The following is an 18907-nucleotide window of genomic DNA, read 5'->3' on the forward strand; positions in this document are numbered from 1 at the left end:
AGATTTGAAAATATATACAAATAAAATTTATAAATACAAAAATGTGACATACAAATAAATCAAGAATATGTATAAATAAACGTGTATTTGTAAATATATTTTTGAGATTTGAATATAAATATGCTTGATTTTGTATTTGTATTGAATTTGCATATATGGATCGCTTTTTTGTCGATGAGACATTCCTACCACAAACCAGATGCACAAATAAATGTGACCGAGTTTGGAATGTGGAGTTACACACTCCCCTGAACACCTGCAGCCAGAGCGGTCTGGGTCACAGACATGGTCAGACACTGATGAGCCAATCAGAGACCCACTAGGGCGGGTCATATAGTGGATTAAATGGATGGGTAAGTAATAACTAGTATTGATAACTGTTTCAAGTGTGTTGTAGTAGTGCCATGGTGGTATCTACTATATAGTTTAGTCAGTCACTCAGCTTTTACAGGTGTTGATGTGAGCTTAAACATTTCATTTGTATATATTTCCAAATCTCAAAAATATATTTACAAATATGCATTTAAACAAATTATATATTTGTATATCACATTTGTATTTGTATATTTATTAATATATGCATATGTATTAATATCATATTGATATTTATATAAGTTGATGTGAGACAATTCTACTTCCATACTAAACTTGTGTCAAAGTTGGATGCTTTAGTTGAGTGTTATTTACATGTTTAGTATTTTTATGCTTTTATTTTTTTTTACTCATTTCCTTTTTTTATGGTTTGAAACATTTTTGTGTATTTTGTAAGATTTTGTCCTGTTTTTTTCTGTTGTATTAGCTTGACTAATACCTCTGTAGTGAAAAAGTTGGGCCCTGAGGCCAAAAAGGTTAAGAACCCCTGATCTGTGCTTCCCCAAAATATGTGCCTCAACACTCTTGTGTTTGAGAAAAATAAAGACAATTTTTAAAAACCAGTCAAGCTAACTAACCGAAGTTGGTTTAGGGAGGTATCATTCATAAATCATAAATATAAGCAAATCCATATTCAAATCATTTATTCTTTTGAAACAATGTTGACACTAACATGATCGATGGCAAAGTAAATGCTGATTCCCTCCAGGCGGCAAATACAAAACACGACTGCTTTCAAAAGCAGTAAGTGAGTGAATGAAGGCCGATGCAATAATCCAAATAAGCAGTCATGATGAGAAAACAGTACAAATGTCAAGTAAACGTTCATTCATGCGTGGCAGGTTTAATAGAAGCAGAAAGCCACTCCCTGATATTTAAATAAAACAGCATGTTTCGCTACAGTAAATTTGTTCCGGTCCTGATTGTAGTAAATTAATTCCCGCAACGTAAGATTTATTATTATAAATCAAATACACAGCATAAAACACGGTCAAAATAATTTCTTTTCAACACAACGAGAGCCCTCTGAGCATGAAATAACACCCATATAATCACCTTTACACCCGTAAAGGCGGGACTGGATGCTGCCTGAAGCTGAGCCAATCATTGTCCACGATACAGAACAGTGCGCGCTGATTGGTTTGGTCTCGATGGTGGCCAATACTAATGTAGTATGTTCAGTTCATTTAGCCATTTTAATGCTTCAAAATGCTTAATTTAGGCCAAAAATACTTATAAAATACTTTAAAAACCTGCGATAAGAGTGAAGCATGATGTGGTGAGGGACGACTGTAAATTAATGGCTTCATAGAGACAGGGTAGCTACACTTTGTACAGTACATACTTTTACACCAGGGGTGTCAAACGTTCGGCCCGTGGGTCGGATCAGTCCCACGAACAGCTAGATGAGTTTGCCAAGTAAAGAAAACTGAGCTGAGATTGTTTAATGAAAGAAACTGCTGATCTAAATGTGTCCACTGGGTGTCGCAATAACAACTCTGTTGGGCAAGCAAACGCTTGATACCGGGGCCCAGCAAAAGGTACGCAGTAAAACGCATAAACCTGTGGTAACGCATGGCTGTGGCTCCTCCCCTCGAACAAATGACATGCAAAACCTGCAGTTTTAGGTCTTCTGCCTCAAACGCATTGTTCTTTGGCGCCCTCATTGCCCCTAAATGTCTCTGTCAAAAATGACAAACGTGAGTGTAACTCAACCATCTTCAACAGTTTTTACATCAGTGTGAGTAGTTTGTCGAGTTAGCACAGGGTTAATACCTGGACATGGCAAATGAGGTATTTGACACCTAGAAGTTTATTTATTTTGTTCAATCCCAGCTAGTTTGTGACTTCATGTTTATTGGCTTTGTAGATGCACTGAGACAATGTCTAAGTTTGTTGTGTTTTCCAAACCGCACACGTTTTTTTCCCTCAGAATTTGAAGTGTTTTGTCAAAAGGATAATTTGTGATTTGTACATTTTCAGAATGTGTTTTACCATGAATTGATTAACGTGGACCCAGACTTAAACAAGTTGAAAAACTTATTCGGATGTTACCATTTAGTGGTCAATTGTACGGAATATGTACTGTACTGTGCAATCTACTAATAAAAGTTTCAATCAATCAATCAATCAATTCTGTTTTTGGCCAAAGTAAAACAAAGCGAACAATCTGAAGTCGTCTTTCTTTTTAAGTTATCATGCCATGATTTTACCAGTCCGGCCCACCTGGGAATAGATTTTCCTCCATGTGGCCCCTGAGCTAAAATGAGTTTGACACCCCTGTTTTACACAATACAACTGACCTGCATTGGTCAATTAGTACATTCATGAACAGTGTTACCTAAAAAAAAAAAAAAGTCATTATTCAGGTACTTTCCCAAAAAGTTTATCTAGAAGTAACAAATTTCTGTGTTGGCCCTGCGATGAGGTGCGGACTTGTTCAGCGTGTACCCTGCCTTCCACCCGAGTGCAGCTGGGATAGGCTCCAGACCCCCGCAATCCAGAAAGGGATAAGCGGTAGAAAATAGATGGAAGTAACGGATTTACTCCTTAATAAATGTAATTAGGTACCGAGTCTCGGTATACCTGGGAATCGATAACGGCACCCAACAGTACCAATTTTTGGTATTTTGTGTGTGTGTGGTTAATTGTTTGGTAAAACATCTAGATGTTTTAATTCAATTTAATGCTGTGCAGTTATTTCTTGCAAGTCTACTTTGCAACAGGGGGGGCATTTTTGCAGAGCATTGCAAGTGTCAGAATGTTGCTGCAGTTAAAGCCAACAAAACTGAAGACAGGTTTCCTAGCCTGTGCATCGGTTGGGGACATCTCTGCGCTGCTGACCCGTCTCCGCTCGGGACGGTTTCCTGCTGGCCCCACTATGGACTGGACTCTAGCTGATGTGTTGGATCCACTGTGGACTGGACTTTCACAATATTATGTCAGAGCCACTCGACATCCATTGCTTTCGGTCTCCCCTAGAGGGGTGGGGGTTACCCACATATGCAGTCCTCTCCAAGGTTTCTCATAGTCATTCACATTGACATCCCACTGGGGTGAGTTTTTCCTTGCCCGTATGTGGGCTCTGTACCGAGGATGTCGTTGTGGCTTGTGCAGCCCTTTGAGACACTTGTGATTTAGGGCTATATAAATAAACATTGATTGATTGATAGATTGAGGTTTCTCTTTTTTATAGTGGATATACTGAAATATCACAGCATGTACATTTTGTCCTCTGTTAATATAGCCAGGAAGTATTCTTTGCCATTTAGTTGAAGGTGCCAGTCTTGTCTTTGGTTGAGCCCTACAAAATGTTTACAAAGTATTGTATTGATTACACAGCAGTTCTTTGATTGTACGTGCATCTTAGCCCATGTCCACACGAACATGGATACTTTAGAAAGTCATACTTGTTCATTTTGGCCTCATGCCAACACGCAACTGCATACGTTTGTCCTTAAAAATCACACTTGCAAAAGGGCTTAAACGGAGAATTATGGATTCTTCTTGCCATCATTTTCATAGTGCAGTGGTAAACAACACTGGCTTTCTGGTACAGCTGGACCTCGGTTTTCGAACTTTTGGATTGTTGTTGATGTATATTAAACACTGGCATATGGCATTTCCAATGTAAATTAGCATCGAGATAACACATTTTGAAAAGCGGAGCCTTACTTTTGAGCATCTTCTATAAGGGATGCTTGCTTTGTTTGTTGGCATGTAAAATTATAACACTATCTAGAGGCACTCCGGCTAAGGGCTTGGTTGCACGCCAAGTGCTGAGTCTGCAACTGAACGTGACGTCACAAGCAACCAAGGTATCGAAATATGATACCGTTTGAGTTTACATGAATCGGTACCCGGCAGTCCCAACGGAATTTGGTCGGCTCGGTATCTACAAAAGTACAGAATTTGGTATCCATCCCTAGTTACCAGTCTGCGTGTGGAGTGACTGGCGTAAGTCAGGACCAACAGCAGCGACTGTTGAATGGGTTCACTGCATGTTATTGTTACCGCAAGTTAATAAAGCAATTGAAAATGCGTCGACGGCCGGGTCTCTCCTTGACCACACTGACGCTAACAGTAAGAGTGTTGCAACATTTGAAATAGTATTTAAATATACATAATCAGAAAACCACGATAACTACAAAAGCACCCAGAGTACGCAGACCTCCGCCAGGCCCTGTCTCCCAATATTAAAGAATTCTTCTGAAAAATCCTGACTGTAGACGGTGATCCGAATTACCCCCAACATCTACAAACGTGTTCCTTATTCCATTTCTGACATTTCCTGAAGGTTTTATTAAAATCCACCAATAATTGTGTGAGCTATGTTGCCAACTAACAAAGAGACAACAAAACCCCAGCGATAACATAAACTAATTTATTGAAGGATAAGTAAAATTGGCATGTCTGTGCGTGTTTCTTGTCCCCCTGTCGCTTCAAAACAGACTGCACTGTTTTAGTCTCTGTGGGTGGAGGCGTGGCCTCTAGCATACACACACACAAGGAAGTTTAAGCTTGTGACCTAAACGCAAGGTGACGTAGTAGAAATCATCCAGATCACACCTAAAACTTAATCACTTGTCCCTTATCTTATTTCTGACATTTCCTGAATGTTTCATTTTGAGTTTTGTTGCCGGCGAACACCGTTATTTTGTCATGCCGTTATTCATAACACTGTTCATGAATCAAAGCTAGATTGTTTTTCTTCTTCAAATCATGTACTGTGGACTCAGTACCTGACAAAAATATATTAGTACTGTTCAGCCATCATTAACAAAGTTAGGGCCGACCAGCCAGTAAAGGGGTGACTTCCTTGACCCCTGCCAGTGGTATCATTGTACTGTTCCCAGATATAACCTGTTTCAACATACTGTCTGTACACATTACTGATAATGTTAGTCCTGAGTTCCTCATAAAGAGCAGCTGCCCGCTCTTGATATGGCCCCTGTGTATTGCTGTAGTGGTGAAGGGCTCTCACTGCCAGGTAGTTTATATTAATCCATATCGGTCCCCTCCAGTAGGGGGCATCGTGTTCCGTGTTGCGTTTCATATACATGGGATCGGTCTTTGAAAGAGAACGCAGGCCGTAAGGTGTCCACAGCTTATTGGGGTCTTTCATGTCATTAAGAATGTGTTCTATTTTGGGCGAGTCCGGCTGGAGAACATGTAGTAAGAAGGGGAACAAACTAACGTAACCCAAAGCGTTGACATATTGGAGTTTGGGAGCCTTGCGGACATGGCGCACAAGACGTGCCACAGGGAACTGATGGCGGCGTTCTCCGGGGGAGATGTACACCTTTTCCTGCTGCAAGGTCACAGCCGGTGTGTGGTTGCCATAGTCACTGAAAGCATGGAGCTGCACGGACCAGTGTAGTTCATTCAGCAGATTGTTGTCCGTGAGCATTTTGTGGGTAGCTTCATAGTCCTGGTGGGGTTCACCTAAAAGCTGAGCGATTCGAGCCATGATGCTGGAGGACAAAGCCATCCAGCAGTGCAAGTCCACATGGCGCTCATCTGCGGACGGGTGTGAGGCTCGTGGGTAATCGTCAAGACCCGATGTCAGAGTCTTAGGATTGAGGAAGACATTGGTGTCCTTGTCACGTCCACGCCACCGGTACGAGTTAGGCAAGGGTCCCGACTGAGTGGTATTGTACCACTCAAACCAGGTTTTTAGTCTTGGGTAGAGTCGTTTGAGAAAAGGCAAGGTTGGCTGAGACTCCATGCTGGCCGGGTTTAAAGAGAACTGTTCAATTAGTTTTTCAAGAGCTAAAAAGAGAGTGGGCGGATTGGCGTTCTCGTTCCGCTGAACTACAAACTCAGCAGGGACCTTACTGTGAGCCTCGTCGCCGAGTATCTGCTCACGGGGGATCCAGCCCTCCATATTCATTAAGTCTATCCAGTGGGAAACTGCCTCTCTCGTCACCTGTGGATCCCACTTACTCAGCAGCAGTTGGTGAAAACCCTCATCCCAAAGAAAACCCCTGGGAAAGAAAGAGCGTGATGGGACTGCAGTGAATAACACACCTTGGGGGTACAGGAGTGGGTATTCATTGTAGATGGACTGTACCACTGACTGGCCGTGGAAGTAACCCATTCCACCCAACATGTTGCTAAGCGCCGCCTTGCCTAACCTGATATGTGGCTGACTGTAGCCTTTGCTTTCAAGCCCAAACGTCTCCTCAAACTTGGCGTCAAACTCAGATTTCCTCTTCTCCAGCTCCTGGGTCATGATCGGGCCCACGAGCTGGTCGTGCCGGCTGCGAAAGCTTCCAGACTCAAAGAGAACTTCCATTTGAAACGGTGTTTGGACCGTGACTTGGTGAACCACAAAGTCGCTCTCTTTCCTCGCATCGGGTGGCTTATGTTGGGGATGCGGGGGCTTGTAGGTGTCTACGGCAATGTAATGCCTCTTTTCGCCTGATGGTGGGCTGTAGACAAACCTGCGGTTCAGACTGTGCTTCACAATTTCGGTCAGCTTCTCCAAGCCAGGAGAGACAGTCTGAAGGTAGTTATAACTGAAAAGGCAGGAAACCATTCATTTACTATAAGGCAGTTTACCATGAATTAAATATCAAACATATTATTTGTCCATCCAGATTGTCTAACTTTGTTGTATGAAAGCCTCCATTCATATTGTTATATGATATATATATTGTGGTTTACAGCTTATCCTGTCAGAGTCCATTTCTTTCTTTATATACTTTTAACTGTCAGTGCTCTAAACATTTGTCACAACAAATACCTGCTTTATACTGCCATAATGTGGATCATGACTAGGGATGTAATTCTCTTTCTGATGAACGATACGATTAAAAAAAAGATTAATTTATAAATCAGAACAATTTGATTTAGTGTATGAATAATTTAGACTAGAGGTCGAGACTTCCAGGACAAGGATGGGAAGTGACGTGTGTTGTGGAGTTGAAAGGTCGTTTGAATGATGTCGGAAAAGAGAACGAGACACGGAATATGAGCCCGTTGTACGAGAACGTTGCATTTTGTGAAATAAAGAAACTGGGAATCTGTTTGAACCTCCATTACTTGGGATGTTATAATATTGACGCACGGCACAGCACAGAGACGGTCCGCAGTGTTGACCTTACGAATCTTGCAGGTAATTGTTTGGTGGGCAGCAGAGACTCTCGCATTCTTTTAAACTGTCTACTGCTTGCTAGTCTCGGGCAATATCCGGTCCATGTATCTACGCCTATTCTAGTCTACAGTTAGGTAAAAAGGGCGTGACTGTTTTCACAGACAACCCTGGCTCTCGTGTCGTTTTAAAGACAAAAACAGTCAACTGATTTCTAGTTTGACGCGATAACAGGTTTATGTTTCTACACTCGATTGACCTAATAATTCACAGCTGAATCTTATCGCTTGAGGGGGCTGTAACGGATGTAGCGGAACCGGCCACTTCTCTAACCGGATATGTGGTCGCATTGGTTTATCGTTAACAACCCTCATCATGACCTGATAAGTAATTTAACTATAACTGTTTCTATTGGAACAAATAACCATAACATACTGCACCCTATAGGCACCATACTTCTGTGGTTGGTATAAGGCTGTCCATTAGAATATTAAACATTTGAATAACCCCCACAATTTTAGACAAATACAAAAAAATGCATAATTATAACACCAACCAGAACCACATTGGTAGTAATCAAAGACTTTATCATGAAAATAATTATTTTGTGTTCTTTGTACCAAGTCATCCCTTGCAAACACCACAGATACTATTTTTACTTTGTATATTCATATGCTTACCTCGCATATTTAGGACTGGATAATTCCCCGGTGACTGGTTTTCGAAATGTGATTTTGAAATTGCCAAGCTCTTCGGAGACGCCGGTGATGGAAGCAAGGCGGCTTTTCTCCTCTACATGAGCCTCCAGTGACCCTTGGGTATCTGCAGCTGCGTATAACATCAGAGAGAGGACTGGTGCCTTTGGGGCAGAGCTCTGATGGATATAACACAAAAAAAATAACGTCCTGTTAAACTCCAACTCATTGAAAGGAACAAGCAGTAGATGCACGTAGAGTGGTGCCTCAACTTACAAGCACATTGCGTTCTTTGACAGAGCTCGTACCGCAGAACACTCATAACTCAAAGCAGCCCCGCTTATTGAAATGAATTGAGAACAATTTAATCTGTGTTTGGCACTCCCGAAACACCACAATTTTACCATGTAACATGCCTTATAAAAATAACAACTTGCTTTTAGACAATAAATATTGTTTGAAAAACATTACAATAACATGTACTACAATTGGCTACAGTATTTTTATGAAATAACGTAAGCATTTGCTTTGGATCTGGGAGGTCAGAGTTGACTAGGGATATGTATGTATGTGTACCAAAGATAATGCTTGACCAACCAGTTTGTTGAGTTAGGACTAGACCAGGGATCTGCAACCCGCAGATCATGCGGCTCTTTCATGCCTCTGCCATCGCTCCCTTTGGCTTTAAAACAAAATGTCAATAAATATTGGCTATTCAATTTTAATTTTTTTAATTTAGTTAAGTGTAATTCAATGTAACAGTTGTTATTTTAGAGCGTTCAGGGATAAAAATAAAATGTATTTCATATTTTGTCGATAGTGAGCGCAGGATCGAACCCAGGACCTTCGTATTGTGAGGCAGACGCACTAACCCCTCTGCCTGCGATGAGGTGGCGACTTGTCCAGGGTGTACCCCGCCTTCCACCCAAATGCAGCTGAGATAGGCTGCAGCACCCCCCGCAACCCCAAAAGGGATAAGCTGTACAAAATGGATAGATGGATGATTTTGTCGATCGAAATGTACGTCACACCACCAATGCGTCATCTTTTGCTTCTAAGCCATTGTATTGTTTTTAGCGGTCAACCCCTGGTAAACTAGCAATGGACAGATAAAACAATTTCTAATGAAATACAACATTCAATGCTTCTTTGACAGATTAATTCGCTTTCACGGTTGATAAGGTTGGTTCAATTGTGTGATAACCATACTTGCCAACCCTCCCGATTTTGACGAATTTCAGTGCCCCTCCCGAAAATCTCCCAGGGCAACCATTCTCCCGAATTACTCCCGATTTCCACCCGGACAACAAATTTAGGGGTGTGCCTTAAAGGCACTGCCTTTAGCGCCGTCTCTCACCTGAAAAGGAGACTATTATATATGTCTCCGTTATCCATAGGTTTATCTATAACCCATAAAGTAGGCAGGCACAGAGTTATTTCTCAGCGTGTGTTTATTCCAGCCGGCACGTTAATACACTGACAGACAACATCCGGATTCCCATCATGCATTGCTTCAAAACTACGGCAAGTAGTAATGTCCAAAAACATAACAGAGACGAAGCAGAAGAACGAAGAAGAGACATGGCGACGACGAGTAAGAAGAAGTACGCTTGCAAGTTCCAAAATGATTGGAAAAAATAATTTCAGTTCATCCAGGACAGATCGAAGGGGTAGGGGTATGCTGCCTGCAAATTTTGTAGATCAGACTTCTCCATTGAACACGGATATACTCATTCATGAACGGATTATATATATATATATATATATATATATATATATATATATATATATATATATATATATATATATTCCCCCATCTCCCGAATTCGGAGGTCTCAAGGTTGGCAAGTATGGTGCTAACATGTGGGGAAAAAACCGCAAACAACTTAAAATCTAATGTTGAAAGACATTTCCTGAACAAACACACAGCATTCGTGGAAAAATAGCTCGCTTGAGATGACCGAAAGACCAGTTTCGAAACTGCTGCGGAAAGCTGATCAGAGCAAAAGTACTTGAGTTGTTTTCTGTCTAGTGTTTGATTTCATAAATACTATAGCATATGTGTAATGAAACTATAAGTGATGTTTTAGGGCTCATACGGCGCACGTGGGTTTTATTTGGTGGTTAATGGGCTCATATGGCTTTTTTATGAGGAAGGTTGCCAACTCTTGGACAAGACAGAACAAATTGAAACACGTCAAACACGGCATCTGCAGCTTTTCAATATTTTTATGAATGCATGTTGCCTGAACGTTAGTGGCAGCATGTTGCGCGGAGGATGGCTGCAGCTTCTGTGTTGCAGACGGACGCTACGGCAGGGCTGACTCGCAAACAGCTGGTACATGTTTTTAATGGTTTGTACGCTTCTTCTCTTTCTAACTAACTCCCTTACTTCCGATGGTTGGACACGAGCCTGTTACAATTATTACTCAAACTGGGTGAAAAAAATTGGTAACTAAAATATATGCTCTCAACTTAAAGCATAACAAAAAGCTGAGAGACAGTTGGTATCTCAAATTACTCATACGTTGAGGTACCACTTTACAACAAAAGCTGAACAGAGCAATCCAATACTCACGTGCTGTTTAGTAGTGACCCGCCAAGTCCAGTCCCCACCGTGATCTCCTCCCATTCTCTTGACAAACTCTGTGGTCAGTGTGAAATCGCTGTCTCTGATCTCCTGGACGCCAAAGGTGATCCCATCATGCATCAGCCAGCCGTAACCCTGCAAGCGATCTCCTTGCTCGCAGGTGTGCCTGAGGATTACGTCCATGTCCGAAAACTGACGCATCCACATCATACCTGATTGTAGAGCGAGAGAGAGGCTAGGTGAATAGACCTATCCATCTATTCATTTTCTACCGCTTGTCCCTCTCGGGATCACGGGGGTGCTGGAGCCTATCCTAACTGCATTCTGGCGGAAGGCGGGGTACACCCTGCCTGGACATATCGCCACCTCATTGCAGAGCCAACACAGATAGACAGACAGCATTCACACTCACCCAGTTTCAAAAAAAGAAAAATGTTACCAATAATCAAAGTGTTACTTTAATTCTACTGAACAGCTGTAAGAATATTTTTAAGTGACAGTTTTAACTATTACTTATTGGCTTGAGTATGCATACCTGTCACAATTGACCTGGGACTCCTTGTTTTCATACCAAAGTAGACCTGTGGCCTGTAAGAACCCCAGAATCTCTCTGGTGAGACCTGGGAACTGCTGGAATTGGCATCAAGAACACGAGGTGACGGGTGCAGGGTCACGACCCGCTTGGCCAGACTGGACCGCATGTACAGGGCATAGAAGAACCAGATCAGGCTGACCACACAAAGGCCTATTGAGATGTTGATGAAAATTTTGCCAATGTCGATTTTCTTTTTTTTCTCCTTGCGGTGGAACGCTGGGGGCTTATCGTCTTTTCTCAGAGGAGGGGCAGCCTCCCCCGTCACCACCCTCTTCCGCTGTCTGCCCATCCTGCCCTTCTCAACCTGGGAAAAAGAAGGGAACATGTGGAGATGGCATAACAAATCAAACCTTTTTTTTTGTTTTTCAACAAGAAATGCTTTGTTTTGTAACGGAGTGAAAGATTCTTACTGATAGGCGTGTTGTCTTTTGCCAAAATGTACACGTTGCCATTTTTTTTTTTTAACTTAGCTACAAAGTAGTAGCAACTTACCACTTTAAGTAAGGATATCAACCAAACACTCAATCCGTTCAGTTCACTTCACAATTAGGTACATCTGGTTTATCCAAAATAAAATGCATTAAAAAAAATTATTTTTTTTTAAATTCAAATAACAGCAAATATCTAAAACAGGGGTCACCAACCCGTCGAAATTTTATATATATATATATATATATATATATATATTAGGGCTGCAACAACTAATCGATTAAAATCGATTATAAAAATAGTTGCCAATTAATTTAGTCATCGATTCGTTGGATCAATGGTATGTGCAGGCGCAGAAGTTTTATTTATTTTTATTTTTTTTATTTTTCAAAAAATGTTTTTTTTTTTTAATAAACCTTTATTTATAAACTGCAACATTTACAAACAGCTGAGAAACAATAATCAAAATAAGTATGGTGCCAGTATGCTGTTTTTTTTTCAATAAAATACTGGATAGGACAGATGTTCATATTGTTGTTACACAGCGGCCACACCCGCTCTTCTCGCAAACGAACGTTGCTTGATGTAAACAAAAATCATTGAGCTGCAACAATGCGCGTGCGTTTCTATCATAATTTGCATATAAACACCCCCTTATTTTCCCAATATGCATATGTAAACACCCTTGATTCCATAATTTGCATAGGTAAACGCCCTTAATTCCCCATATAAGGGCACAATTCCGGCGGAAAAGCCGAACATCAAACACACGGAGAAAACACAAACAGATTACAGAAGAGAAATTCATATTATCCCGCGGGGGAAGTACATAACGTCAAAACGTATGTTTAAGAAATGGGGGACTGCTGAGGTAGCCTAAAGCGTTCAAATAAATATTCGTCACTTCGGGCAAATAGGTCTACATGGTCGTGAAATATGCGCTCCCTCCCCAGGGCACAATCTGCAGCATCTTGCAGTAGCAGCAAAAGCATTGCCATTGTGTGAGATGAGTTGCAACAGGGTGTGAGAGGCCTGTTGGTCTTTTAAAGAGTCACCAATCACTAAATCAACGCCCCGGTAATTGATGAATGTGTGTGTTTTGAAATGTCTATATAAATATAAATGATAAATGGGTTATACTTGTATAGCGCTTTTCTACCTTCAAGGTACTCAAAGCGCTTTGACAGTATTTCCACATTCACCCATTCACACACACATTCACACACTGATGGCGGGAGCTGCCATGCAAGGCGCTAACCAGCAGCCATCAGGAGCAAGGGTGAAGTGTCTTGCCCAAGGACACAACGGACGTGACTCGGATGGTAGAAGGTGGGGATTGAACCCCAGTAACCAGCAACCCTCCGATTGCTGGCACGGCCACTCTACCAACTTCGCCACGCCGTGCTCATCTCTCTCACACACACACACACACACACACACACACACACACACACACACACACACACACACACACACACACACACACACACACACACACACACACACACACACACACACACACACACACACACACACACACACACACACACACACACACACACACACACACACACATATATACTAGAGATGCGTGGTTAGCGGGTACACCCGCGGAGTCCGCGGGTAAACCGCGGGTCGGGCGGTTGTATGACGAAAAAAATAGATTTTAAATGGCGGTTGAACCAATTCAGAAAAAAAATACATAGTTTATTGTTGTTACCCATGTGAATGATCAAGGGCGAGTTCTTTGTTTCTTTAGGTGGGTTTATTGTAGGCAGTTTTCATGAACGTCTACCCAGTACGGCAACATCACACAACAACAACAGTCCCTTTTTTGTCCTACCGTAAAGCAGGTCGTCTGCCGTAAACAGCTATGCTGTGACAGTCTCAAACCGGGCAACACTGCCTGCCGGGGTCATGGTTGGGGGCGTGGTTAAGAGGGGAATATATTTAAGGTAGAATTCACCAACTCAAGTATTTCCTATATATATATATATATATATATATATTTTTTTTTTTTTTTTTAAATTATACATATAAATAAAAGGAAATACTTGAATTTCAGTGTTCTGAAGGCTTTCCAGTAGATGGCAGTATTGTCCTGTTTAAGAGTGTCACAACATTGCAGTTTACGGCAGGCGAACTGCTTTACGGTAAACTAAACGTGACTGCTGTTGTTGTGTGTTGTTACCGCGCTGGGAGGACGTTGATGAAACTGCCTAACAATAAACCCACATAAGAAACTAAGAACTCGCCCTCGATCATTCTACAGCGGACGTGAAAACAGACTTTCGCCGCTGTCCCCACTCAGGTCCGCATTGAGCTGGAGGGGGCGTGGCCTCCAGCTCCGGCTGAATACCGGGAGTCTCCCGGTAAAACCGTGAGGGTTGGCAAGTATGCTTTAATGCGTGGCCAAGAAATATTATTGCGTGGCACGCATTGAATGTCTCTGCTGCATTGGATCAGTCTCATTTCTTTAACAGGAATGCCTTGTATCGTCTATATTAGATGTATAACAACGGGTGGGTGGCGGGCGGTTGTGGTTTTGACAAAATGTTAGTTCGGGTGGATTGCGGGTGGATGACGACTTTTGTGATGCGGTTGCGGATTAAATAATTGCCTATACGCGCATCTCTAATATATACATATATATATATATGTATACATATATATATACATATACATATATACACATATACATATACACACACAATATATATATATATATATATATATATATATATATATATATATATATATATATATATATATATATATGTATATATATGTATATATATATATATATATATATATATATATATATATATATATATATATATATATATATATATATATATATATATATATTAGGGCTGCAACTAACGATTAATTTGATAATCGATTAACAATCGGATAAAAGAGACAAACATTTCTATCCTTTCCAGTATTTTATTGGAAAAAAAACAGCATACTGGCACCATACTTATTTTGATTATTGTTTCTCAGCTGTTTGTACATGTTGCAGTTTATAATAAAGGTTTTTAAAAAATTAAAAAATAAAAATTGCCTCTGCGCATTCGCATAGCTCCAACGAATCGATGACTAAATTAATCGCCACCTATTTTTATCACCTATTTTTATCACCGATTCTAATCGATTAGTTGTTGCAGCAACTAAAGATTAATCTGGTAATCGATTAATCTGTCGATTATTACTTCGATTTATCGATTAATAATCGGATAAAAGAGACAAACTACATTTCTATCCTTTCCAGGATTTTATTGGGAAAAAAACAGCATACTGGCACCATACTTATTTTGATTATTGTTTCTCAGCTGTTTGTACATGTTGCAGTTTATAAATAAAGGTTTATTAAAAAAAAAAAAAAATTTAAAAATTAAAAAAAAAAAAAATTGCCTCTGCACATGCGCATAGCATAGATCCAACAAATCGATGACTAAAATGAATCGCCAACTATTTTTATAATCGATTTTAATCGATTAGTTGTTGCAGCACTGGCTGTGTAACAACAATATGAACACCACACAAGGGTTAAGAACGGTTGCTGAATGGGGCCCATTGAAGCTTAGGGATGGCTACGCAAAACGAAACTAAAACTGAACTGGCTGCAAAGTAAACAAAAACAGAATGCTGGACAACAGCAAAGACTTACAGCGCGTGGAGCAGACGGCGTCCACATAGTACATTCGTACATGACAATTCAACAATGTACCCACAAAGGAGGATAGCGTCCGCACAACTTAAATACTCTTGATTACAAAGCAGGTGCGGGAATAGCATTCAAGGAAGAGATGAAACTACCGATATCCGACATTCCGATATTGTCCAGCTCTTAATTACCGATTCCGATATCAACCGATACCGATATATACAGTCGTGGAATTAACACATTATTATGCCTAATTTTGTTGTGATGCCCCGCTGGATGCATTAAACAATGTAACTTTACCATGAATTGATTAACGTGGACAAGTTGAAAAACTTATTTCGGGTGTTACCATTTAGTGGTCAATTGTACGGAATATGTACTGTTCTGTGCAATCTACTAATACAAGTTTCAATCAATCAATTAAAAACAAGGTTTTCCAAAATAAGAGAACAACTTCAACTCCAGTTATGGAAAAAAGTGCCCACATGGCACTGCCATTTTTATTATTGAAGTCAAAGGTTGTTGTTTTTTAAACATGCCTCAAAACAGCTTGGAATTTGGGACATGCTTTTCCTGATACCCATTACAACTATGGGAAATACTATACTTAGACTTTCACAAAGTGCTTTGTTTTTTAAATGCCTCAAAACAACAGCTACATAAACAATGAAGGCACACAGCTTCAGTCCAAAGTATACTAGAGCATACTTGCCAACCTTGAGACCTCCGAATTCGGGAGAGGAAGGGGGGGGGGGGGGGGGGGGGGTGTTCTCCCAAAATGTGTTTGTCATTCTTGTTTGGTGTAGGCTCACAGTGTGGTGCATATTTGTAACAGTGTTAAAGATGTTTATACGGCCACCCTCAGTGTGACCTGTATGGCTGTTGATCAAGTATGCCTTGCATTCACTTACGTGTGTGAAAAAGCAACACATATTGTGTGACTGGGCCGGCACGCTGTTTGTATGGAGGAAAAGCGGGCGTGACGACGGGTTGTAGAGGACGCTAAAGGCAGTGCCTTTAAGGCACGCCCCCAATATTGTTGTCCGGGTGGAAATCGGGAGAATGGTTGCCCCGGGAGATTTTCGGGAGGGGCACTAATATTCGGGAGTCTCCCGGGAGGGTAGGCAATTATGCCCTATGTCCGTGTTTTAAAAAGTCATTATTTTACTTTTTGAAACCGATACCAATAATTTCTGATATGACATTTTTGAAGCATTTATCGGCCGATATTTTCGGACATCTCTAAGGAAAAGCCACCAAAATAGGAGCGCGGGACAAGAACCAAAACACTACACACAGGAAAACCACCAAAAAACTCAAAATAGTGACAGGTCGTGACAGCACACCTACTTTGAGACAAGAGCTTTAGTGATGCATGCTTGGTTATGGTTTCAATTCATATCCAACAATTGCGAGAACGACTTTTTATTGTCAATATCGGCTACTGAGTTTCATTTTTTGATGTTTTCTGCTGGTGGTGCCTTGGCTCAGAAGAGGTTGAAAAACACTGATTTATTGGCTCAGGACTCAGGAGACACCGCTAGATAACGGCAGTCCGATATTATCGGCCGATAAATGCTTTAAAATGTAATATCGGAAATGATCGGTATCGGTCTCAAAAAGTATTTTTACTTATTTATTTTTTATTTTTTGACCTGTCCAGCTTCTCAGGCAAATCATATAGTTGATGTAGATGCCCATATCGGCTGTTCAGATTGAGCCCAGTTTATAATTTCCTGTTATACAGTATGCCAGGCAGTCTTGCACTAAATGAGGACTATGTTATTGTTTACTTTATTACTCTAGTGTACTCTGGACGCTGTGTGCCTTCATTGTTTTTGTAGCTGTTGTTTTGAGGCATGTTTAAAAAAAATAAATAATAATGCACTATGTGAAAGTCAAAGTATAGTATTTCCCATAGTTGTAGTGGGTATCAGGATTATCTCAGGCAGAGCATGTCCCAAATTCCAAGCTGCTGTTTTGAGGCATGTTTTTCAAAAATAATGCACTTTGTGACTTCAATAATAAATATGGCAGTGCCATGTTGGCATTTTTTTTTCCATAACTTGAGTTGATTTATCTTGGAAAACCTTGTTACATTGTTTAATGCATCCAGCGGGGCATCACAACAAAATTAGGCATAATAATGTGTTAATTCCACGACTGTATATATCGGTATCAGTTGATATCGTCAAAAAAAGCCATTATCGGCCATCTCTCGACACGGCTCATTGTTTTATTGTTGGTGATACTTAACACGCGTCATAACATGCAATCTAGCGTGCAGTGTTTTATGCAGAGAGTGGACTGCTTCTTTAACGCATTTGTGCAAAGCATCGCAAATAAACACAACGTTGAGAGGAACAATGCTGGTGTTTCCGTTGAAGTCAACGTTGCAAGCTAGCTCGTAGTGCCGACACGCTCACGTTTTTTTTCCTGTCATACACGTTCAGTCGACAACAAAACACGGTGTTTTATTTTATTCTTAGACTACGTGAATGTACGCAGAGTGAATGTTCATTGAGTGAATGGCTCTCTACCTTTCAAATTTCCCAGTTTCAGCTTGTCATTATCCGATGGTAGCTTGGTCGGTTACGAGCCGCTTCCGGGTACGCGCCACCCTTAATGACGTCGTCTGTTGGAGGGGGGGGTCGCACTTTAATGACGTCACTATGTCGTGTTTTCTTCTCTGGTCTATGTATTTATTTATTCGTGAAGGTCCACTGATGAATTTGACAACGCAATAGGTAATATTTATTGTAGAATAAATGGTTGATGGATGTATATCTCGCAATTTGAAACTATTGTGACGGTTTGACTCCTTTCCTTAATCACAGTGAACAAGCGCCATGTTTTTGCAGTACATATATACATACATACAAACACACTATGTATATATAAATACTGCATTTATCATGGCAAGACTTGATTTTGGAAAAAATATTAACATTCGTATTTCTATATATTAAAATATTTAATAAATAAATAAACATATTTTTAAATATATAGTGTGATTGGCAACACTAAATTGGCCCTAGTATGTGAATGTGAGTCTGTCTGTCTATCTGCGTTGGCCCTGTGATGAGGTGGCGACTTGTCCAGGGCGTGGACCGTCTTGCGCCCGAATGCAGCTAGGCTCCAGCACCGCTCCAAACTGTTCTCACAATGTTGGGAGCATGGAATTGTCCAAAATGTTTTGGTATCCTGGAGCATTCAAAGTTCCTTTCACTGGAACTAAGGGGCCAAGCCCAACTCCTGAAAAACAACCTCACACCATAATTCCTCCTCCACCAAATTTCACACTCGGCACAATGCAGTCCGAAATGTACCGTTCTCCTGGTAACTTCTAAACCCAGACTCGTCCATCAGATTGCCAGATGGAAAAGCTGGATTCATCACTCCAGAGAATGAGTCTCCACTGCTCCAGACTCCAGTGGCGACGTGCTTTACACCACTGCAT

General features: G+C 40.8%; 2 protein-coding genes across 2 annotated transcripts in view; both read right to left on the reverse strand.

Moving 5' to 3' along the window:
• LOC133634101 (programmed cell death protein 4-like) overlaps nucleotides 1-18907 on the reverse strand; it is a 175145-nt gene that overhangs the window by 117273 nt on the left and 38965 nt on the right. The gene's annotated exons all lie outside the window — the stretch shown is intronic.
• Nucleotides 139-18081, reverse strand: LOC133634098 (mannosyl-oligosaccharide glucosidase-like). The gene is made up of 5 exons (XM_062027098.1): nucleotides 17988-18081; nucleotides 11289-11652; nucleotides 10742-10965; nucleotides 8149-8342; nucleotides 139-6893 (listed from the first exon to the last, which is right to left on the reverse strand). The coding sequence occupies exons 2-5, from the start codon at nucleotides 11635-11637 to the stop codon at nucleotides 5129-5131; spliced, it is 2532 nt and encodes an 843-aa protein (XP_061883082.1). The 5' UTR covers nucleotides 11638-11652; nucleotides 17988-18081; the 3' UTR covers nucleotides 139-5128.

Source organism: Entelurus aequoreus, linkage group LG18 (genome assembly GCF_033978785.1).
Source record: "Entelurus aequoreus isolate RoL-2023_Sb linkage group LG18, RoL_Eaeq_v1.1, whole genome shotgun sequence".
Taxonomy (NCBI): domain Eukaryota; kingdom Metazoa; phylum Chordata; class Actinopteri; order Syngnathiformes; family Syngnathidae; genus Entelurus; species Entelurus aequoreus.